This window comes from Panthera tigris, chromosome B2, assembly GCF_018350195.1.
Source record: "Panthera tigris isolate Pti1 chromosome B2, P.tigris_Pti1_mat1.1, whole genome shotgun sequence".
Lineage (NCBI taxonomy): Eukaryota > Metazoa > Chordata > Mammalia > Carnivora > Felidae > Panthera > Panthera tigris.
The window spans coordinates 91,290,912-91,316,008 of NC_056664.1; the positions used below are offsets into that span (position 1 = coordinate 91,290,912).

Genomic DNA, 25,097 nt, shown 5'->3' on the forward strand with positions numbered 1-25,097 from the left:
ACTGTTTTAAAAAGTGTATCATAAAGAATAAAAAAGAACTGGGGCGCCTGGGTGGCTCAGTTGGTTGGGCGACCTTCGGCTCAGGTCATGATCTCTTGGTCCGTGAGTTCGAGCCCTGTGTCGGGCTCTGTGCTGACAGCTCAGAACCTGGAGCCTGTTTCAGATTCTGTGTCTCCCTCTCTCTGACCCTCCCCTGTTCATGCTCTGTCTCTCCCTGTCTCAAAAATAAATAAAACGTTAAAAAAATTTTTAAAAAGAATAAAAAAGAACTATGTTTCTACATAGTTCAAAAGAACTATATTTATAAAACGAATAATTGTAGGTTTATTAAAAGTGACCCATTTTATTTAGTGTGATAAATTAGGTTCTTGGGCTCAATTCTTCTTTAACTTTCTTGAGAAAAAGATTTTATTTAGTTATACAGTTTGTTTCGCACCTTACTTAATTTATTAACACTAGCCATAAAATATTCCTAGATTTTATCATGAAATATGCATGAGGACATATAGAAGTTCACAGTTTATTTACACTTATAATTGTGCCTTTAATTACATTTTAAAAATAAGGTAAATATTTGTGAAATCATTCATTTACTCAATAATTAGTTATTGAGAGCCAAACATGCGATGAATTATATTTTTCACATTGAAGGTAAGCAACGATATATTATTCATAATTCCATAATTCTTTTCCCTTCTCTTTCTCCATTTTCTTCCTTCTTTCTTTAGGCTATAGTATTCTAGTATTTAAAAAAAAATGAAATTTCTTCTCTTTATCTAAATAGGCTGCCAGATACAATATAGACACAATTCTAGTTGAAAATGAACTTTATGGAAAAATTTATGAATATCTAATAGCTTCCCATGTCAAGTCTTACCTCTAATGAGGATAATAAAATTAATAGGTATTATTATTACTATATAAAGTGGAAAATAAGATGTCTTTTATAGCACATGTTTTATAAAATATAAGTGGAACAAATAGGTCTTGATGACTATAACTTTATATTTTCAAGTTGTTTGATAATTAAGAGTAGTATAAGAAAGTACCATTTTTAAATGATGGCAGGTTAAATTGGAAAACAGAAGAAAATGCTGAAATATATAGACTTTAAAAATTCAAAAACTGTAAATTGCATTCCTTTCAGATAACCACAAGATGGTGTATTACAATTTTCATAATAATTCATGGTTTTAATTTTGATGCAGATATTAATGCATCAAAGATACATTGCTTTTCATTTATTCAAACTTTTAAAATAAATAAATATTTATTTTTCTGATTTTTCCAAAGTATAACTTGACCATTTGGAAAGATCCTCGAAAACGTTTTTCTTTTTCTATTACGTCTGAAAAAGTAACTAATCAACATGTGAATTTTCTAATTTATTTCTTCTTGCCTTACCTTTTCCCTGATTTAAAAAATATTACTACTTAAGTTTCATTCAGTAAGAATCCAAGAAACTGTTGTGTATCTGAGGCAATTATCCGTGCATTTCAGGTTACATGGATATGTTTGAAAGTCCTGTTTCTCTCTAAGTCTTACTGTATAACTGAAAAAAGCTACTTACTATACAGAATTTTGTTTTGCCCGGTAGTATGTATTAGAGTATATTGGTTTTGTAAGCATGAATTAGAAGTGATTGTAATAATTTTAATTTTCATTAAACTATTTTATGACATAATTCATTTATGTTTAAAAGTACTCATTTCTTAAATATTTTAAGATGTCCTCTTTTAAAAGATGTACATAATTCTGACTTCTTTTGATTTCCACAAGAATAGTAATATAACTTACATAGTTTAATATTTTGTCTGATTTATATACAGAAATATTTTCTTTCTTGTGCAATTGAAATGTATTTGCCTGTAAAGATTGTTTTTGTTGAATAGTTTGAACATGAATCTTTGAGTTTCCTGACATGAAAAATCTTAGCAACAAAAATACTCTTTATTAAGTATAAACAAAATGTCTTAAAAATGTCTGAGAAATAAAAAATATAAATTATTGCTCAGATATTGAATTTGTATTGATTTGAGTTTTCCTTTAAGATGATTGAAGTACATTGTAAGAACTATTTTGTATTGTTGTTTTCCATGATATAGTACATTTTAGTCAATGCAGTTCTTTGTATTATAGAATGCTGGTATATCATACTCCAGATAACCTCTAAATAATGATGTTTTTTTCCAGACACTGAAAGTTAAAAATGTTTTTGAGAGCACATACAATGCTCTTTGGTCTAGAGTTGAATAACAAATGTAAAAGGAAGTTGTAACTCACAGAAAGCCAAAGGAATGAAAACAATGCAATTTGGGGGAATGATAAAGAGAAAATCAGGGTGGTTTAGTTTAGAGCTGCAAGACTAGGGATCCTAGATGAAAGAGTATGTATTAGGAAACACTTTCAAAGCTGACTGAATCTGTATTTCATGGAACCATAAGAATGAAAACGGGTTGTTGCTTTCAGAATGCCGAAGAATTTTGTTCCATCAGGAGCAATGCTTTTTGCAAGAAGTCATTTATTGAATAAGATATAGGAGTGCAAATACTCTTATAAATCAACAGTACAGATTTCAATATTTACCTTTTGCAAGTAATGCCTATTAACAAAACACAGAATAGCTGTGCCTTTCATTGATTTAATGCATGAAATTTTAATGACATTTAAAATTTTAGAAGTTAAAAGTTCTAAGTAAATTTTCAGTATAATAAAATTTAGCCATAAAACATGTTGCTATTCAAAAGTTAAAAGTTGCAAAAAAAAAAAAAAAAAAAACTTTGGACAAATAGTTCATTATGTATTGTCTTTAAGTTACTGCTTTTCTCTGAGAGCAGAGCATCTCTTCATTTCTATAAATGACCTAAATAAAGATTAACTGGATGGCTTTTAAAAATGTTTTTAAACATAAATATAAAATCATACTTAAAAATGAGATGCCAATCTTTATTTTATTCGCCAACCTAGTTCCAAATCAGCAAAAGGATTTTTAAGTCATTTGTTTATGATGAGCCATCCTGTTTATGCCCATAAATGATGTTTTAAAATTGTAGCTTGACTGATAATAATTTCACTACCTTGTTTTTAGAAATGACTTTAGAGTTTCTGAAGAGCAATGTCTCATTTGAATACAGTGTTACCCTGAGGAGTGTGCAATGATCATTATCCATATTGTGCAGATGAGGTTTTGTCCCAAGGGTCAAGTGGTTCCCAAAGTCAAAGATGCCTCGTCTTACACGACTTAAGCTATAACATATTGCACAAGTGGCGACAGCATATTTAATTATTTCTCCTAATAGTTTTCCTTCCTGAAGTTGCATTGATGAAATGTGTGGAGTAGGAGTTTAAAACAGATAAAAAGACTGTGGGCTTTGATCATAAGCACTGTCTAGTTATTTCACTTTCCTAGACAATTAAGCATGAGTTTTGGAATAAAAAAAAAGATTTGAGGTCACTTCTCAACTTTATTCAACTTTGGATAAAATTATTTAATCTTTCCATACATCACTTAAAATACACAAATAAATGAGTTATGAATATAACATAGATGAAAGTTTTAAAAATTAAGATTGTTAATATACATGGAAGTTTTTGCATGTGTCTGGCATATAATAAGCAGCAGTTGCTATAACATATTTATTATTATTCATAAAGCTGATATATTTTAACTTCTGGATCTTAAAAAGAGAGAGCTTTCCTGGAATTAGGCATTAGATATTTAGATGTTATATGTTTGTTGAAAATTGTATGAGTATGACAACTAGCAAGAATGTGATGGTTAACATTGCTTTTTCTTAAAAATGCATTTCATAGTTATATTGACCAAGGCGGTGTTGAAGCTTTTCAGACTTTATTTATTGATTTTTCTAGCTTAAGTAGGGGAAGTATAAAAATGTATGATGATGCTTCATCTTTCTGTGTCACTGTATTTGCTAAATGCAATATAAAATATTCAGCAATTGTTTCTGTAAGAGTCAAGGTTTCTGAGAATATTTTAATCTTGGGTAAGTTTATCATTGTAAAATAATCCAGGCTAAAGCATAGGATGCTTTGTCATTTTATTCATTAAAAAATGTATTTCTTTTTGCCCCATAATTTTTTGTCTGATTTATTACTTATTATTCAAAAATTAACATTTATTAAGAACAGCATCCAGGTAAAAGGCTCTACTGAAATTCAAATCACTGTTAATGAAGCAAGCTAAAATAATAAAGCATTCGTAGAATGGTAATCAAGAGAACAGCATTCTTTTAGTTCTCATGCCAGTTACATGCATAACCTTAGATAGATAACGACTTCTTGAGTTTGAGTTTCTCTAGCTCTAAAATTAAAGTGATTAAGCAATAAGATCACTACAGAAACTGCATGTAAAAAGTCCCGTCTGACAGCTGCAAAGCTTATCTAAATAACATATTTTTTTTCAAAATGATAGCTGCTCTAGAACTGAATATCAAGATCAAAGTTGCTATATATATTTTTGACATGAGTGTATTAACTAGTCACTTTCCATCTCTCATTGCTTCACTGTTACATTCATATAGCCTTAGGTCAATTTATACTTCTGATGTACAGCATTAGCTCTTTGATATTTTAAAAATACTGTTAATTAAAAAGAGTATAAATCAAAAGGAATGTGTCATATTAAATGACAATTATTTTCTCCATTTAACAGCAATGCCTATATAAAATATTGCATCTTATATTCTTTATACTTTTATTCCATTTTAGTTATTATTTAGTTGATTAGCTATTATCTAATATGGGATAATTGTATGCAGGGATCAGTGACTGGGTTTGTCTTCACTATATGTGATTTGGACTTCATGGTCAAATGGCCCACAGCATAAAAATTAATTAGAAAAGTGTCTGAGAACAGACTGGTTATCCATGACCAGATGACAAACTATTTTATTTTATTTTATTTTATTTTATTTTATTTTATTTTATTTTATAGTTAATTCATTTATTATTTCTGAGAGAGAGAGAGAGAGAGCACACAGGCGCACAAGTGGGGAAGGGACAGAGAGAGAGAGAGGGAGACACAGAATCTGAAGCAGCTCCAGGCCCTGAGCTGTCAGAGCAGAGCCCAACGTGGGGCTCAAACTCAGGGCTCAAATTCAGGAACCGTGAGATCATGACCTGAGCCGACGTTGGACACTCACCAGATTGAGCCACCCAGGTGTCCCCAGATTACAAGCAATTTCAAGGACAAACACAAAACAAAACAACTTAGGAACACCTAGGTGGTTCAGCTGGTTGAGCTTCCAACTTTGGCTCAGGTCATGATCTCATGGTTCTCGAGTTGGAGCCCCATGTTGAGCTCTGTGCTGTCAGCACAACAACCCTCTTGGGATCCTTTGTCCCCCTCTCTCTCTGTGCCCCTCCCCCACTCACACTCTCTGAAAATTAAATACAACATTAAAAAAGGCAGATTAGTTGATATAAGCTAGTATATATTAGAATATTGAGCTACAAATCTGATAGAAGTAGCTTGAATATTTTAGATGGCATTTCAAGTAGGAAATTTCAAGTATGCAAAAATGGTTGGAAATTATTCTGAATGAATATTAGAGTATCATTTATACTATCAAAGAATAGACAGCAAGACATGTAAAATAGTTTCCGCTTTAAAAAATAAATACTAAATACAGACTTGATCGTACTGTATAATATTTTATGATTATTTCTCCTCTGGGTGATAAATGACAACATATTTTCAAGTTGAAAGTGACAAGCTTCAAAGTTTAAAAATTCAAATTGGTTATTTTTCATCAGTTGCTGTTTTTAAAAAAGACATTGATAGATATAAAGGTCTTAACTTAAAAGTGGAGTTTATGCCAGTGTCCAGTGGGGAACATATTTACAACTAGATTTCTAATATTAAAAAAATTATGTGTTTTGCCAAGTGCTGTCACATCATGTGATCATATAAACATATCTGTAAATTCGAAAGTTAAGCTATTCAGAATAAATTATTCTATACACCAATAATGATAATCGTGGAACATTTTTTCTGTGGACTATTTATGTTGTCTTATTATATACTCCAAATAAAAATACAGCTTTATTTTAAAACAATGTAAATATAGCCACATTTATACTTTTAAAGTTTCCGGACCTTCATCCTTTATAGAATTAGAGATGTGTAAATACAGGTTGCCTCATTAAATATAGTGAATTTTATAATGAGTTTTACTAATTTAAATGCAATTATACATGCTAACAGCTCAAAGATTTAAATTTTCATTTTCAGGAATCTTCTATTTGGTTAGTGCCACCCTACCATCCAGACACTGTTTAGTAAACTTTTGAAACTTACTAAAAGAGGTTTTTAATAATGGTTAGTATCCTTGTGCCTTTCTTTTTTCTTTTTGTAGTCTGTTATATTAATGTGGAGAAACATTTTTGTTGTTGTTTTCACCCTAAGAAAGTTACCTTATTTAATGACACAATTTGTGGTTTTCCATTCCTAAGAAGTGATTTGAAAAGCAACATAGTTTCTTTCTCTTCCTCTCACCCTCCCTATTTGTCTTCCCTCCCTCTCTACTTCCTTCCTCCCCTCTCTATTGCTCTCTTTTCCTTTTATTCTTTATTCTGCCTCTCCTTTCTCCTCTCCTCCTCCCCACCCCCTTTTTCTTCTTCTTTATTATAATCCAAGAAACTCCTGTTACATGCACTTGGGTTTTTCAAAACCTTATTTAATATTTCAATAAAAAGGCATTTTTAAAGTTCCAATTATTATATGAAGTAGGAAAGACAGATGGTCTCTTGAATGACATTAGAACTTTATTTAAAAGTTAGTAATTTTTTGGCAACATACGGCACAGGGAAACAACTATAATTCACAATCATTTCTGAAGTTTCAACTTTAGATTTTAACACAGATTACAATATGGAATTTGTATTCTAAAGCTTTAAAAAAAAGTAGAGAATATGTTTTTGTCTTAGTGCCACAAATGAACAGTGTTTTATGATATCATTAAATTCTTTAAATTTTCCATGTAGATTCTAAACTCTTACTGAGATCTAAATTTTTCATAGTTTTGTGAAGGATTAAAAATATTCTACAAGAAGAGAACCCATGGTTTCACGGTGACTTTATTAATAACCTAAAATAAAACTATTTTCCAGGTAAACATACACTAATAGATAAAGAGAACTGGTAAAATACCACTCATTCCAAGAAAAAAATAGTAAAAGTAGTAATTTGACATTAAATAAAACCAAGCTATTGGTTGGTTGATTAAAGGCTGCTTGATTAAAATGTTCACTTTCTAATAGTTTTGTAGACTAGATAAAGCCTAAAATAGTAATGGCGGGGTCACATGCTTATAATTTTCAGAACTTCTAAATTTGTAAATATAATTTATTTAAGATAATTTTCATTTGTAAAAGGTGATGGTATTGTGGTTTTTGATTGGTGCAGACTTTTTTAACCTACATTTTATATTACTCAACAATATAAATGTTATATAAAATTACTTAAAAGAGTTTTATATGCCTTTATTTGTAGTCTGAAGTTAAGTATAGGGTACTAAATATACTTTACTCTTTCACTTACTAGAAATAAAATTGAGTCATTTCATAGTTGAATGGGTATGTATATTTATAAAATTTTTTTCTCAAAGGAAATCAGCTGTTTAGGACACTCTTTTAGTATGGACAAAAAATAATAATTAGTTTATTTGAACTAATATATTCAAAATGTCTACAAATCGAGTTTGCCAAGAAGAGGGTTTTATTTAGCATTGCAAAATTTATTCATTTTAAATGAAGGCTTATTTCAAACAATTCAACGTTTTTCACATCCTATAACATTTTAAAGTGTCAATGGCATCAAGTTCTGACCTTGTTTTATTATCTAATCAATTCTTCTGTTAAATGTTTCAACAGAGAGCCAAGACTAAGTTACCTCAAGACTATGTATTCTTCCCCCTTTTGGAGTCAGATTTTTCCATTTCTACAGTGTTGTCATCATCACCATCTTCATCATCATTATCATCATGTTCTTAATAAGTACATCTAATAGTAGGTATTAAGCAATGAGAAACACTGTGTCCATCTACTGGCTGTCAGTGTCATATAAATCCTTTAATAGAAATCTAATTCATGAACTTCTGAACTGTATAATTTAGCACATTATAAATAATGCATGGCAGTAACTGTAGTTAATGGGAAATCCATGTGTAGCATTTAATCATCACCCATTACAAGTACTAATAAATTAATATTTTTACTAATTTAATGTTATTAAACAAATGCCAAAGTTTTACCTGATTAATCAGATAACTCATAGACATGCATTTTACTAAGCTTCTGAAAAAACTTTTAAGCAAATGAATTAAATGCACTGTAAAATTAGAATTCAAATATTAGGGTCATGTGTAGCTGTTGTTAAAATTCAGTCAACATTTAAAGAATACATGTGTGCTCATTCATTGCCATGAGAATTTGATTTCTGCTCTTTACAATTTAGTGAGAAGGATACACAGAAGACAGTGAGGCCAGATAGAAAAACATGACAATGAGTGCAAAATGCTAGAGGGACAAAACCACATTGAATGAAATAACGATTCTGGTCATTTGGAAAGTGATTTCTGAATAACTGAAAATATGAGTCATGTCCTGAGATAAGGGATAAAGTTGGATTGATATGAAGGGTGAAAGAATTCTGCAGGGCACTAGAGCAAGAAGCGAAGGAGAAAAAAATCCTGAAGGTCCAAGCAGAGAAGAGTATATGTAGAGAAAAAAGAAATGGAGAGGGGAAAGTGAGGAGGAAGGAGGAAAGCTGAATCACAGAAGTCATGATGGGGAAAAAACAGGACATTTGGATTTTATCTGTTTGTTGGACAAGGAAATGCTATTAATAACTGGTTTAAAAATAGATTTTTCTGTTATTTGTGAGCCTTTGGAGAAGGGTAGCCTAGACATTAGAGTTGGGAATACCAATAAGGAAATTGTTCAGGAACCCATAGAAGAGAAATGAAGATATAGCCAATAATGGACAAGAAGATACTAAGGCAGGGTCAAAAATCACAACATTGGGTATCAGGATATATTGCTGTAGTCTCAGGTATGAGCCACAGAAAGTGATTTATTTGCCTTTTCTCTGAATCAGATTTCTGTCACATAGATGCCTACTTTAGTTCAAAGTATTAGTTTGAATGACACAAAAATTATGCATGCAAAATATTTTTACAAACATAAGGCACATATATGGTATGAAATATTTTATCCTGTATTATTTTGGAATTAGCCTAAACTGATAAACGATAAAGCAGCAACATCTAAAGGAAAAAATGTCTTCATACGCAAACTTGATTAGGTTTATTTCACTGTTTTCATATCACTGTTAGGAATTGTATAAACTTTTCATATTTGTCCACATTTTTGGTTGTTGTTCGTACTTGTAGTGCTTGCACAGAAAGAGCCTAAGTCTCAGCCCATCTGAATTCCAACTACAATATGGAACTTGTCCATGAATCTGATTCATATGTAACTAATACATGTGTATCTCAATTAACTGGGGAAGGAGACTAACAAAATTTTGTTTCACATATATGACTCTGTAATAGGAATTGTGAGGAATGTGTTATAATGAGCCCCAGATATACAGAATTTCTAACAAAATCTATTGCCAATGAAATGGGAATTAAAATAATATTTATAGGGTCATTTTTTCTTCATGGAATAACTTATTTGCCAGCTTTCAGTCATGAAGCCTATGTTGACAAAAAAATTAATATTCATGTATTTTTAACGTGCTACAGTTTGTCATTTCATGATTAAATCATATCTGTTTGTAATCATCATCGATAGCTTTATAGGCATAATCACACCAAGATATGATGAATACCAGAAATTATTTTCCATGTTTTTATGTCTAAATGTGTGAGTACTATTTTTGTTCTGTTTTGAGATGCACAATGTAGAATCCATGTTTAAAGAAAATTTTCATATTTCATGTTGTGATTTAAAAGTAGTACATTTCTTCTATTTGTTAAAAAATCAAGAATGGATTTCTGGTTATTGATTTGTGTATATGTGTTTGTATTTAAATTTTAAGGTAGATTTATATTTCACGATGTTAATAAATTTTACATCTGAAAATCTTATTCAACATATACGTACTATATGCATTCCTTGTTGGCAGTTAATTTCACTGTCGGGTGGAGATTTTCTTTAAACTAGCCCACTTTGATAAAAATATTTGAAATATCATGAGTTGTTTATTAAAAGTGCAACAACTGTTATAATCTTCTTAATGAAATATTTCAAACCTTCAAGGCTTTTATGTTGACAAGCCTGTTGAAAATGAGTTTAATATTATTTCTGGGCAGTTGCAGTGTATCTGTTTTGTAATATTTCATTCTCTGTGTTGTTCCTAGAGGTCCTTCTGTAGCGCTATGGTGGAAGAACTGAGGATGTCCCTGAAGTGCCAGCGACGGTTAAAACACAAGCCACAGGCCCCAGTTATTGTGAAAACAGAAGAAGTTATCAACATGCACACATTTAACGACAGAAGGTTGCCAGGTAAAGAAACCATGGCATAAAGCTGGGAGGCCAAACACCCAAGCACAAACTGTCGTCTTTTTTTCCAAACAATTTAGCGAGAATGTTTCCTGTGGAAATATGCAACCTGTGCAAAATAAAATGAGTTACCTCATGCCGCTGTGTCTATGAACTAGAGACTCTGTGATCTAAGCAGTTGCAATGATCAGACTTGATTTGCAAGCATCACGGATCAACCAAGTTACACTGGGTTACACTGTTTATCATGGGTTCCTCCCTTCTTCTGAGTGAATGTGACATGCGCATTTTGTGGCTGGTTTCAAATGCAGTCCAGTAGGAAATTACAGGTTCCTTTTGAAGTCCAACTGTTGCCAGGAGGTGGAAAATCGATGCCCCAAGGGTAACCAGTAAAAAAAAAAAAAAAAAAATCATTAAAGAATAAAAATACTTGGAATCAGCAAAAACTCTAGTGATACAAGAAACAGTACAGTCTTCTGACACCCAGGTAATAGAGGTGATGATGTTACTAGCCCCCAGCTACTCAGTATAATATCATCTGAATAGACGATATGTGTTTATAGGATGTGAAAAAAAATGTAATGCAAAACAAATCTGAATTTCATGGCAAGTGGAATATAAAGCAGATATTCATCAGTGTTTTTCTTTCTTTCTTTCTTTCTTTCTTTTGACAGTCTGTGTCACTGATTGCGATAGAAATGTCAATTACCAAGGCAATAATGTTTTTCTTAAATTTACTAAAGCAGGAGATTTAGCATACAACTCTACCAGATCCTTACCCTACCCCCTTATACCCTTTCCCCAATCCCATCCCCCGAATAAAAGGGCAACAGTTGGTTCAGAGATTCTGAATGAAAAAGGATGATGTTCTGCAATCTTTGTCTTAAGTCGTAAAAGAGGGCTGAGTATTGATGGTTATGTGGAAGACTGAAGCTTTCATTCTAACATTCAGATATGTTCATCTAAACCCTCGTTCCCGCTCTAAATGAACTTGATGGAGCCTGGGCAGATCTCAGTGAAAGGAGAAAGGGGACTGTTCATCTATAGAAAAGTATGTGTGGAGAACTTCGAAGCGGACTGCATTTATCAATACAGTCACAATGTTAAATGAACAAAATTCTTGAGCAGTTTTTTTCAAAAAAATGTTCAGGTTTATTTGTGGAAATGCAAGATTTCTATGAAAATAGTTTTTGTATGGAAATTTTTGTAATACTTTTTATCAACAAAATAAGAACATGTGTTCCTGTCAGGGGTGTGATGCCAAGCATGAATGGTAGTGCGTGTGCACCACCAACGTTTGGTGAAAACTATTTTTATCAAGAAAAAAAGGAATCATAGAAGAGAAATATTTTCAAGTTAGATAATATAAAAGCTAGGTGCACTACCACCACTGCTTACCATGCCACACCCCTGGTTTCCACGAGGCTGATAACATACTGTAATGAACAATTGTGTGTAAAATGGTAAAAGACACAGACCTCTTGACAACATTGTGATAACAGTTGAGTGCACACAGTTTGCTGTTTGAATCCAATGCACAAAATTAAAAAAAAAAAACATTAAAATTATGTCCATTTTACTTTCAGCTTTGACTTTCATTTTTCTCTTGTATGTGTAAATGAATGCACAATATGTTCATTGCATTCAGGGAATTCAGGGATTCCTGAATCCTTCTAGATCATCAAGGATGGCCACTTCCCAACCACCTGGAGAAAAGAAGAAAAAGGCTCAGTGATGAACTACACAGATGTAGGAAAAGCTGGACTGGGCTGTAATGTAATCTCTAGGTTTATGGCAGTTTAAATGAGAAAAATAGCTGTTCTAGAAGCAGCAGTCATGATCTTACTTTTTCCACGAGTAGATATTGACTATATTCATAGGGTTGTGTAAGACTGTGTAATGTTTACTAATAGTATATTTGAAGTTTAACCCATGTCCAACTTAAGAATTCCTTGTGCATTGATAATTCAGCAAAAGGAGAGGAAGAGATAGGCTCAATACCAACAAATTAGTAATGATGTGGTTTAGATGTTAACATCCTGACAGAACTTTGTTTTAAAGCAAAAAAGGTAACCTTTTAAATTAGAAGTGACCAAAAAAAAAAAAAAAAAAGAAAAAAGAAAAGCCTCTGTATTTTTTTAAACTCAGAGAAGTTGCATAATCAAATTGCTGATATCTAATTAAATTAAAAATTAAATGAACAAGTATTTTGAAAATTTCTAGTATCAGTTATTTTAAATTAAAATTCATATTTCCATGATGATTTTGTTACCAAATTTAATTTTGGAGAGATACACAAGCCACTCCTAAACATCTCAGCATTATTTTTTTTACATGGTAAATAGCCTCAACATATCTCATAAAAATGTTCAGATTTTGGATAATATTAAGTTTTTTTATTGATTAGATTCTCATCATATTTTAAATCAGTTTTTAATTTTAATTCTTCATTATATTAAACTAACTTAATAATAGACAGGAAATTACAACTTTAATTATTTGTAAGAAGTCAGGAAATAATGATTTCAATTTTTCATAAAATGTGGCAGTCATTTTATTCAAGTATTAAAACATTTTGAAAAGTGTAAAAAAACCTTCTGTATTTTAACTCTAATGGTAATTTAGGATATATAAACAGTGTATAATATTGAATTTTTATCCATTTCCTAAAAGGTTTCTACATTATTGCCAAACAGATATTTCCCTACTTAATAGGTACTTATGCATCTATGAGATACTATTCTTAATCTTAATAAAATCTTGGTTACTTTAAAAATAATTTCAACCAGTGAAAAAATGTGTCTTCTCTCTGGGAAGGTAGTATATGGAGTAAGCATTTTTCTCTAGCCTAGTATTTAAATTGTAAGAAGGACAGGAAGAGAACACCTATTACAATCAACAACATAACCTGACAACTTCAGGTAATCAATGGAGGTACATATATCATAAGTAACTCCAGCCACTATGAAACACTAGCGGTGTGGATTCACATATGCCATAACTAAATAACCCTAACCAGATTAAAACACCAATGATCTATCATCTATCTATCTATCTAATCTATCATCTATCTATCTATCTATCATCTATCTATCTATATTGAGGCTATATAACACTAACAACTATGAGAATACCAAATCCCAAGGAGAATTCACATATTTACAGATGAACAGCCCTAACCACTATGAGAACACCAAGGTGATATATTTTATCTTACAAATATGTAAATTGGATAAGGATATTTTGTGAGTTAAAATATTTCTAATATTTTACAACTCGATTACATTTTTAATACATGTTCCTTGTTATTATTGAATGAGTATATATCCTAAACACTAATGATTTAAAAGTATTTTAGCAAAATGTTACTTTTTAATATTTGTTTATTTTGAAATATACATACAACAAATTGTATACAACAGAATTATGGCATCTAGTTGTTGTGTACACCAAAAATTGATCACCGGGAATAGTCTGTTCTATATATTCTGTGACTAGGCTCCTTGTCTCCACCTCCAACTCTGAAATGTAAATTTAAGCAGAGTACTTTCATAGACGAGAGTACCCAGCTGTTTCAGGAAATAGAGCACGAATGTACAGCAAAAACATCATCAGTGTCTGATCAATGAAAGCAAAGTGTGAATAACTATATGAACTAGGATCACCTGAGAATTATGTTTTCAGGTTTAAAAGATGGTACAATGGCAGTGAAGATTTTGGTCATGACAATCCTGAATGTATCTATAATTTGAGTTACACTGTCCCAATGTGGACTGATGTTTGGCCCTCTGTATGAGACTCCTCTCTTCTGCCTGCTGAGGATCTTATTCTCAATCATGTTGAATCTCCTGTTGCCTCTAATATATATCTTCTCTCTTCTAGATGTATCACTAATTATGGTGGCTTCTAGAGAAGAGGTCCAGGGCGGTTCCATTTTATGAGATATTTCTGTATCTCTGATTATGTCTGAATGCTTTTATTCTACTTTCATTAGTAATTATAAATTTTGCTGGGTATAGAGTTCTAAGTTGAAAATAATTTATACCTAGATGAATTTCAAGGTGTCTTTTCATTGCTTTCTTACTTCTAGTCTATTGTAGAAAAACCTGAAATCATTGAGATCCTTGATGCTTTGTGGTTTTTTAAGTTTTCTCTTAGGTTTCTTTGATCTCTTTGTCCCTAGTGTCTCAAAATATTCCAGTGATAGGCATGGATCTACCTTTATCCATCATGCTGGGCTTTTGCTAATTTTTTCTATTTAGGTACTGTTGTCCTTTGGTTTGGGGAAAACTTTCTGAATCATTACTTTGAGGATTTCCTTTTCTTTACTTTCTCTGTTCACTCTGCTGACTTCTCTTGACATTAAATTATTTTAATTTTTATGATTTCTTGTTTTATGGCTGCAATATCTTCTCATATCTCTGAAAACATCAATAGCAGTCCTATTACATTCCCTTCTTTCTGAAAAGACCTGTTTCATCCAAGTTGCATTTTTCTGTTGGTTTCTTTGGATTCCTATCTTCTATGTTAGAGGTATTCTTCAAATTTTTGTCTTTAATTCTTAGCAGCCTGTTAATAATTAAGAAAAGCGGGGAGTGCCTGGCTGGCTCAGTCGGTTAAGTGTCCGACTTTGGCTCAGGTCATGATCTCACAGTTTGTGGGTTCAAGCCCCGCTTTGGGCTCTGTGCTGACAGCTCAGAGCCTGGAGCCTGCTTTTGATTCTCTCGATTCTCTCTCTCTCTCTCTCTCTCTCTCTCTCTCTGCTCTTCCCTCATTCATGCTCTGTCTCTCAAAAATAAATAAAAGTTAAAAAAATTAAAAAAAATAATTAAGAAAAGGGGACTAAAATATGAGTTGGGAGTTCTACATGCACAGATGTGTAGGAGAAAATATTTATCTTACTTGAGCTTTGCCATAGATTTATCTAGATGGGCTATTCATTGATGAATTTTTCAAAATGTCCCTATCTTTGGATATTTCCTCTTAGTCCTGTTAGATTCTTAACAAAAAGTTTCTTTTAATTTCTTGCCTAGAGATTAAGGCCCTGATGGTCAGTGTTTTGGTAATCACTGTTTAAGAGAACTGGAGATCTCCACATTCTGAATTCAGAACGGAGGTCACTTAACCACCTGTTTCAAATATAGTACTTAGGCTTTCAGCTGGACCTGGCATGCCCTAGCCTGGAGTACTGCATTTTTAATCTTTTCAGAATAACATACTGTCACTGGTGAATTGGTGAAAAAAGCAGGCTCCCAGAAGTCAAGAAGAGGCAAGGGAATATGGAGATCCACTGTTTTAAAAATAAATTAAGTCCTCCTGATTGTATTTTCCCTCCTCTATTACTAGTTCTTAATGTACTTTGTACAGCTGGTTCCTGTGCCTTTAAGAATTCTGTGATACAATCGGATTGGTTGACAGCTTCTCACACTGCCCACTTCACATTCTAATTTTCTGAATCTGCTTAGTTAACTATCTTTTGTTCATATGCCTGCCTCCTTCCAAAATTTTGTTGAAATATTCACCTGTCCTCTTTATTCTTGGAGTTTTATGCATTAAAAAAATCTGTTTACCATAATTTTTAAGGTTAAGGAGCAAAATTCAATCATACATTCAATCCTTAACTCTTACCTGAAACAAGACCATTCTTTTTAAAGATACTATTATGCAGAAATACAATATATGAAGCAAATAAAAACCAGAACTGCTCTGGTTCAAATAGAGAGGTCTGGTCAAACAGACCTTGCTTTTCTAATTGTAAAGAACATACTGTTGCCAATATTTTCTTCTTATGAAATAATTTTTCTAACTCTGTATGTAAGGGGATACTTTCACCATAAAAATGAATTCCACAGAATGGAACCTAAGAATATTTCTGAAATGGGGAGTAGTTCAATTTTAGTATCTGTCAAATAATGCTAAATTTGGAAGCCAATGTAATTTATGCCCTAAGGGCTTAGGTCTAATTCAAAACATTCCAATTTCTATTATATAAAGCTCAAGAAACATGTGTTATAATGTAGATAAGGAACACTTGGTTAGTGAACCATGCTGAACTGTAAGATTTTAAGAATTTCTCTTTAATATATTGCCTTACACTGTATCTTACTTTCACATTTATTATGAGGGTAACTTAAAAATTATTTTTAAACAAATATATTCCTGCCTGTTTACAAAGGAAAATTGCTGTTTTCCTACATTTCAACTGGAAATTTCTATAATATTATACTTCCAAAAATATAACACTCTCACTTACCAGTATAGCTTACCATAAAGTCAATATGTAGAGTTTAATATCTAATCCAACATTATTAATGCACTGAAATATCTATCATAAATCATATAGTCCACTTACCTTGATCAATATTCATAAGTTGAAAGGGGACATAAAAGACACACTGCACATATGCTCCTTCTATAATATTTTAAAAGTATTTTTTTAACATTTACCTATATCTCAGCTCCTAATTTAAGGTTTTCACATGGTTTAGGATAGCTGCTACAGCTCCCGCCCCTGTATCCACATTTCTACAAGGAAGAAGGACAAAAGGAAACAAAAAGTTCTCATTCCTTTCTTGTAAGGTAACATGTGACAAGGTGTATGTTACATTAGTCAAAATTGAGACATAGTCTACACTTAGTTGTAAGGTAGGTTAGGAAAGGTAGACTTGAATTCAGGGATCCATGTGCCAGCTAAAAGTCAAGCGTTTCACTACTAAGGAAAATGTATAAACAGGCATGGGGAAACAAACCACAATCTCCCCCATCCCTGGAAGTCTACAGTCTCACCCAGCCCCCCAACCCAACTTTGTTCTGTTAACCCCCAATTTACCCATTTCCACTCATGTGCCATCTACCACTACTTCTCTTGCTCTTTTTTTCTTTATCAGATATTCTCATATCTTACTGCTTTCCTTTATATTCCTGTATCTCTTCCCCTAGTGGACCTGGGTTTTCCCTTGTGACATTATTTTTCTTGAAACTCAACAAATGAGAAAGTAGTTGGCAATTTCTTTGCTCTGCACAATGCCTTTCACTTGTATTAACTATAACTTTGATTCCCAAGAATTTTGTTTAAAAATTTGAGCACTTTAGTTAGAATTGGTCTGTTACCCTGTAGTCTGCCAACACGAATCAATTAAATGTGTGCCCATTTGTTTATATTTAAAAAAAAACAGTGAATTCGCATTATAAACCAAGTTTTGTGTTAGATATTGGATATGCGAAGCTGATTGAAAAAGAGACATAGTGCCTGCTTGCTGTCATATTTTACAGTCTAGAGGAGGAGGCTGACCTTAATCAAATATGCTAAATACCTAAATACAAATTAAAAAGTGCTGTCAAAAAAGTGTTCCTTTGTGTTAGATTCTGATAAATAAAGAGACTTCCCTCAGCATCTCTCAAGCAGCACAATTTAAGATGTAAAAATATGAAAATTGGTTAATATTTATTAAAGATGCACGGAGAAGCATATATTGCTATAATGAGACATATTACTGATTTGTATCTTCCTCCCAGGAGTATATAACTTCTATCAACTTCAAACTTTCACACAGGGTAGGAGTCTTCCAGGTGTGTAGGACATAAACTGTTAATTATGTTGTTAGCACATTACTGCCATACTATTACTCAGGGTAGAGATTTCTCATTATATGCAAAATATGCCACCATAACTTTACCTAAGGTTTTCTTTGATCCGTGCTATTCCCATTTGTGTTGCAGTTTTTTTTTTTCCTTTGTCCTCACATAGGTACAAGGAAGAAATTTCACCAGTGGTCTCCCTCTTTTTCAGAAGTTCCTTACTTTTCTTGCAGGGTAGATGTAAACAGCGACCTAACAATGGATTTATAACACTGATAGCATTCTTGTTGAAACAGGGTGAAACACAGTCAAATATCAATTATTTAGTCCCTGTCCAGAGTTTACCCAAAAAAGGCACTTGAGTTTTTCTCACACAGATGATGGGAAATAAAGGTACAGTATTTTATGAGAGTTTTTAATAAGGAACCTTATTTAGACTAGAGGATTGGGGCACACTTCTCTGAGGAAGTCATGTTTGCACTGGAATAAGAATGATGACGGGCGCCTGGGTGGCTCAGGCAGTTGAGCATCTGACTTTTGAATTTGGCTCAGATCATGATCTCAGAGTTTCCTGAGTTCGAGGCCCACATCAGGTTCTGCGCACCTGCATGGAACCTGCTTGGGATTCCCCCTTGCCCCAACCCCCACCCCCACCTCTCTGCCCCTCCCCTGTTCATGCTTTTTCTGTCTCTCTCAAAGTAAATGAATAAACTCAGGAAAAAAGAATAAGAAGCAGTTACTCAGCAAAGAGAAAAAATTTCACAAGCCTGTGACAAAGTATATGTAAAAGTCCTGTGACAGGAGAAACCATGGCACATACTAATAGTGTTGATGGAGCACAAAGAAGGCATGGGAATATGTAACTGGGATATATTTAAAATATAGCTAGGAGTCAGGGGCACCTGGGTAGCTCAGTCAGTTAAACGCCTGACTCTTGATTTTGGCTCAGGTCATGATCTCATGTTCAGGAGATCAAGGCCGATGTTGGGCTCTGTGCTGAGAGCATGGGGCCTGCTTGGGATTCTCTCTCTCCCTCCCTTTCTGCCCATACCCTACTTAGTCTCTCTCTCTCGCTCTCTACCTCTCTCTCTCTCTCTCTCTCTCTCTCAAAAATAAATACATAAACAAATAAACATTAAAAATATATAGATAGATAGGACCTTAGCAAGGTAGCGCAGGTGACCTTAATGATTTATCTTCATCCAAAGAGCAATGGCAAACCTATTTAAATCTCTTAAACAGAAACAAGATCTTAATTTTTCAAAGACCATTCTTTGGTCTTTGCATCCATTTGGAGCACACTTCATGTAGGTACCAGAATAGGTATGAGGAGGTTAGTGAAGAGACCGTATCAATAAGTAGTCAGGGTAAAATACTGTTAGTTTAGATTAAACTAAATTGGTAACAGTAAAAATGAAGAGAAAGAGATTCAAAAGATATTTAGCAGGTAAAAATTCACATAATTTCCTGGTGAATTCAACAATAAATATAAAGGTTGTTGTACCATAATTTACAATGAGTGCTTTATATGAATTACCTCTTCCAACACTTTGAACAACCCTCTGAGGATAGGACTAATACTATCACATTTTATGGACAAGAAAACTACTGAGGAGAACTTAATTTAGAAGGCTTACAGCTATCAAACCCAGGCAGAATAACTCCAATGTTGTTTGGCACTATATTTGGTCATAGCAACAAACAGCAGTGACATCTCAATGGCTAATCAAAATAAAAGTTCATTTCCTATTCATGAAAACTCTACTGTGCATTTTTAGGTTTTTGTTTGTTTTGTTTCATTTGTTCATGTCTCTCTATGGCTATTACCTTCCCTGTGGTAATTCATAGTCCAGATTGGTCAATCTTTTAGTACCCTCATGAAACCTCCTACAACACCTTTAGAAAGGCTCTTTGGTGGATCCAATTGCATGGTCCTGACCTACTTTAGGGGGCTCACAAGTGCTGTAGGGGGTTGCAGTCTGGAAGGAGAGGAAAATTGGTTTTGTGAGAAATAGTAGTATCAATTATGCTGTGCAAATCTATATAGGATATATGGCTTTCTCAACTAATTGTAATCAACTCAAATAGAAATAGAAGAAAGTATAAGAAATTTCTAGACTTATGAGGAAGAGAATGCATGTAGTTTTTGACACAGGTGGAGATATCTCTGAAAGATCCAAGTGGAAATTTCTTGTAAGCAATTCATTATACACGTATGAATTAGAGTCTGGAGTAAATGTATAAATATTAAAGTCAGCATCAAAAAGATACTAACTGAAGTAGTGAATGTGAACAAGAAAGCCTCAGTAAAGAGCACTAAGAAGAGATGAGAGTCTAGGACAAAGCCTCACCTACCTCTAAACTTTAATTATTGGATAATGACTGTAGATTTGTAAAGGAGATAGTTAATGCATTGTCAGAGAAATAGGACTATAATGTTAAAAAAAAACTTTACAGCCTTTCCATGCAACCCAGAGAAGAGTCTATAGAGCTTTGTCTTAGGTTAATGTCTGCAGCCCTTAAAGTCCTACGGATAGGAAATGAGAACATTCTCAAATTATTTGCTGCAGAAATGTGATTAACTTACACTAGCTTTGATGACTAGAAGAACAGTAAAGATATAGAGATTGTAAATCAAGAGTACTTGTGAGAAGCATCTGCTGGCACCTTAGGCCATTACTGACACTGTAAGTCAAGCTGACATCAGTTTCATATATTCCTGGAATACTAGCCAGCATGTGATAGTAAAGTTGGTTGGGTGCTTCACTTCTGGAACCTTCACTAACCAAATCCAAGCAGAGACAGTTTTTATCCCAATCTCCCCACAGTTGCTCTGAGTAACATAGGTCCATATTTTATTTGAACCTTGCCATCCTGTACCATAAGGAAACTCAGTGAATCTAATGTAATTGATGGCATCCTAGGAAGTCTTGCCCATGTGCTTCCATTTCCTATGAGCATCCATGAATGTTATGCTTGATCTCTGTTTATGTGGAGATCAAGAGATAGAAGGGAAGAGCAGGACCCTGAGGAAAAGGCTGTGTGCATGAGGGGATTCAGAAGGAATGGACCACTCCAACTCTTATACTTTCTCTTACCCAAGCAAGATTACATATGAGTTTAAAGGTGTGCAGGGGTACCTGAAATGGCTCAGTTGAGCATACTACTCTGGATTTCATGGTCTCACGATCATGAGATCAAGCCCCACCTTGGGCTCTTCACTGGGCACAGAACCTGCTTAAGATTCTCTCTTTCCCTCTTCCTCTGCCCCTTTCCCACTCACACACTCTCTAAATAAATAAATAAACATGTGAGTAAATAAGTGAATAAATAAATAAATAAATAAATAAATAAAAGTGTGCAGATACTTTATCTGCTTTTTGGGCAGTTCCCTACAGAACACTGGAGTGTTCCTCTTGTGATAAAGCATTGGTGTGCAGCAACCACTTTTTAGGCTATTGGCTAGGTAAACACAGCCATGGCATATTCTTCAGTTTTCAGACAAGTTCTTAAACAGACTATGATATAAGATTGATAGAAAATAAGTCTTTTTAAAAGCAATCAAAGAATAAACTTGATCTACAATAGGGACCCAATAACTATCCTGAGCCCCTTTGTTCCAAAGTACTTTTAGTAACCCACATATCTAGCTACATCCTTGCCTTCAGTGGCACAAGGAATGAGCCCTCACTTCCAGATATCAAACTTTGAAATTACTGTCTCAGAACAACAGGCCTTTTTTCCACTTCGTTTCCCTGGAAACATCTTTTACTCCTATTTCCCCTAGTTCTTGTCATTCTCAAGCTTTTCAATGATTTCAGTGGGTCCATTACATCCTTCCTTCCCTCTACTTACCTCCGGACAATACACAGTGGAAATAAGAATTTCCAGAGAGACAGAGGGATAGCAGAGAGAGAGCAAGCATGATATTTTATGTCTTCTGAGACATCCTATTAACTTAAAATTGTGTTGCTAAAATTTGTTCATTGTTTTTCACTGCTGTATATAATACTTACTGACTAAATCTACCATAACTTATTTGTTCTCTAGCCAGTGACTACTAGAATTTTTTAAGTTTTGTATTGTGCTGGTATGTATATGTTTTTTGGTTTTGGTACCATGTGTGAAAATATTTTTTAGATATACATATTCTGAACCTTGGGGTATGTCAATGTTCTACTCCACAACCCTGCCAAATCTGCACCAGTCAACACCTCAATCATCAGTATGTAGGAGAAGCTTTCCTCTCCAATGCTTGGTCTTTCTCAGATTTTTTTTTTTTTTTAATTTTGCTTATCAACTGTGTCAAATGCCACTGTGGTCTTGATTTTCAGTTTCCTGTTATCTAGTGCTATTGACCATCTCCCATGTATTAGCTACATGTGTTTCATATTCTTTCAGAGGGCTACTCAGGTCTTTTACCCACTTTTCTATTGAATTATTTTTCTTAATGATTTCTATGATCCTAAATACTGTTGCTATTATCTGATCCGTTATTTGGTTTTGTTTGCTGCACACATCTCCTCCCCATGTGTTACCTATGTGTTTTCACTTTTTTAAAAGGCTGCTTGATGGACATGAGTTGTTAATATTAATGCTGCCAAATGTACCATTCTATTACTTTATGGTCCATACTTTTGAAATTCTGTTTAAGAAATGCTTCCTTTATTGGTAACAGAATGATTTTCATCTATATGTTTTTCTAAAACGTTTAAAGTTTTACTTTATGGTTTTAGTTTAACTCAAACATGTAAATTCTCTTTTCTCTACCTGTATAAACATTTTTTCCCCTCATTCAATTTGTTGAACAGTATCTCCTTCTCTCAGTGATCTGCTATGCTACATCTGGAACCTATCAAGATTCCATACGTGAATGGGTCTGTTTCTGGGTTTTGTATTTAATCTTTCTTATTTTTTGTCTTTTGAAGGATCTTATTATATCACCTAAATTTCATAATCAGTCATTTAAGATACACACACACCCAAACATAACTGTTGGAATTTTAGCCAAGTGAAATGAAATCTTTGTATCAATTTGGAAATAATTTTTGTATTTATTTGATATTATCTTCTTACTCATGAACACTTTCTTGCCTTCTTTAATGTCTTTTGCAATTTTTTGCATATAGTTTTCACATATTTGTTTCATTTATTCCTAGGTAATTTATAATTTTTGCAGTTATTATAAATGGTGTCTTTTAAAAATGTTTTATACTGTTTGTTCCTTGTATATAAAGATATATAAGGCTATGTTATATATTCAGCCACCTTTCAAAACTTTTTTTTTTATTTCTACACATTTGTCTCTAGATTATTTTGCATTATCTATGTAGACAGTCACATGATATGCAAATAATGGATGTCTTCAATTGCTTTTGTTCTTAAGTTTCTTCTTGTCTTACAGAGCTATGAACTCTAATGCAATGTTGAATATAAAGGTGATAGGAGACATCTTTTTTACTTCCTGACTTTAAAGGAGATGTTTCCAACCTATTTGACAGTTCTCATTTCACTTCCGCTGACACTGTTATCTCCAGTCCCCCTCAGCAGTTGTCTAGATCTGCAACTACGATTCCGGAGACTGTGCTGAACTCCAAGTTAAATAGATACATATGAACTACATGCTGTTCCCAGGGAGAGAGTTTCTGTAGGGGAGCAGAAGTAAACAAGTAAATGCCCTTAGATATTTTGGATTCTTTGTATATGCCTATACAGAGCCAGACCCTCATTATCTTTATCCCAATGTAATAAGCACTTTATATCTAGTTTTCCTGTTTCCAATAGGTTGTTTTTTAATCCACTCTTCGCACTTCCAATATATTTGCTTGCAAAATGGTACCTGATAAGTCATTTGTTTTCTGCAAAGACAGAAAATTGTCTTTAATTTTTTTTCTGTTACCTACAATATAAATAATAGCTTTTTGACATATCATTTAGAGACACTTTGAACTCTACACAAACTGATTACAAACTGTCTTTTTAGCCCCATTTCATTACTGTGCCCCTATACTCTATATTTCAAACACATCAAGTAACTGTTAATAATTTTGCCATGAATTTTCTCATTTCTTGTACTTTCTATACCTGAAACTTTTTCATCTCCTTCTCTCCCTGTCAGAATTTTCTGCTCAGTTTCATGGTCTAACTCACAGGTAGAAATGTATCTAGGATCTCTTTTTGAAGTCTTCTAGGACTCAGCAGGGTTTTCCATATAGTATAGTAGGTGCACATTATTTTTATACACAATTTTTTCTTTTGGAAATATTTTTAATTTATATTTTATAGCTTGAAAAATGTAAGCAAGTTAGTTTTAAAACTAGTTACATTCCAGCTGAAGAATGAAAATAGAATTTAAAGAAAAATATTCTTGTGATTGCAGTAACAATAGACATAGAACTGATACACATGATTCATTTATGGTAGTTTTAAATGTATAAGGATATGTTTTAAGGATTTACCTCTACATTGTCATGTTTATGGTTCTATTACTCAGTCTCTACTGAAGTAAACTTTGTTTGTTACATGTGTCAGTAATATTTTTGTTAAGACTAGTTGACAGTCCATAAATTATGTTTTAGTATTAACTTCTTTCTAAAGAAAATAACTTGAAGCATGTTAATTCCACAAATGCTCCCAAACACGTCTTGTGAGCCAGACATTATGGTTATTAGGTAAGGATTGCATGATTAGCTAACAGACTGTTTTCCTGTGATACAGCTTACAGTATAATGGGGATGCAAACATTGCACAATTACACAAATCAATATATTGTTACATCTTAAACCCAGTAGAGTGAGTACAGAGCATTACAGAGGATGCAGTTTACATTCGTGACCAAAGATAACTGAGTAAATGAAATTTTAGGTTAAATTATGAAAATTGTAATTGGACCAAAAGAAATAGAGGAAGGATGATAGTTCTAGGGAAGAACCACCTAAAAAAGTGTGTGAAAACAGAGTCAGGGAAGAGTGAAGACTGCTGTGGCCAAA

The 25,097-nt window shown here is 33.1% G+C and overlaps 1 protein-coding gene across 3 annotated transcripts in view; it reads left to right on the plus strand.

Annotated features, from left to right (window-relative positions):
* GRIK2 (glutamate ionotropic receptor kainate type subunit 2) overlaps positions 1-10,713 on the plus strand; it is a 649,982-nt gene extending 639,269 nt beyond the window's left edge. For 2 of the 3 annotated variants that reach the window (XM_042986877.1, XM_042986878.1), the window contains exons 17-18: positions 7,894-8,028; positions 10,389-10,473. In XM_042986877.1, coding sequence (XP_042842811.1) covers positions 7,894-8,013 — 120 coding nt within the window. In that variant the 3' untranslated portion in view covers positions 8,014-8,028; positions 10,389-10,473. Of the gene's footprint in view, positions 1-7,893; positions 8,029-10,388 lie in introns of all 3 variants that reach the window. The other variant, XM_042986881.1, reaches the window with a different exon arrangement.
* The last annotated feature ends 14,384 nt before the right edge of the window (positions 10,714-25,097 follow it).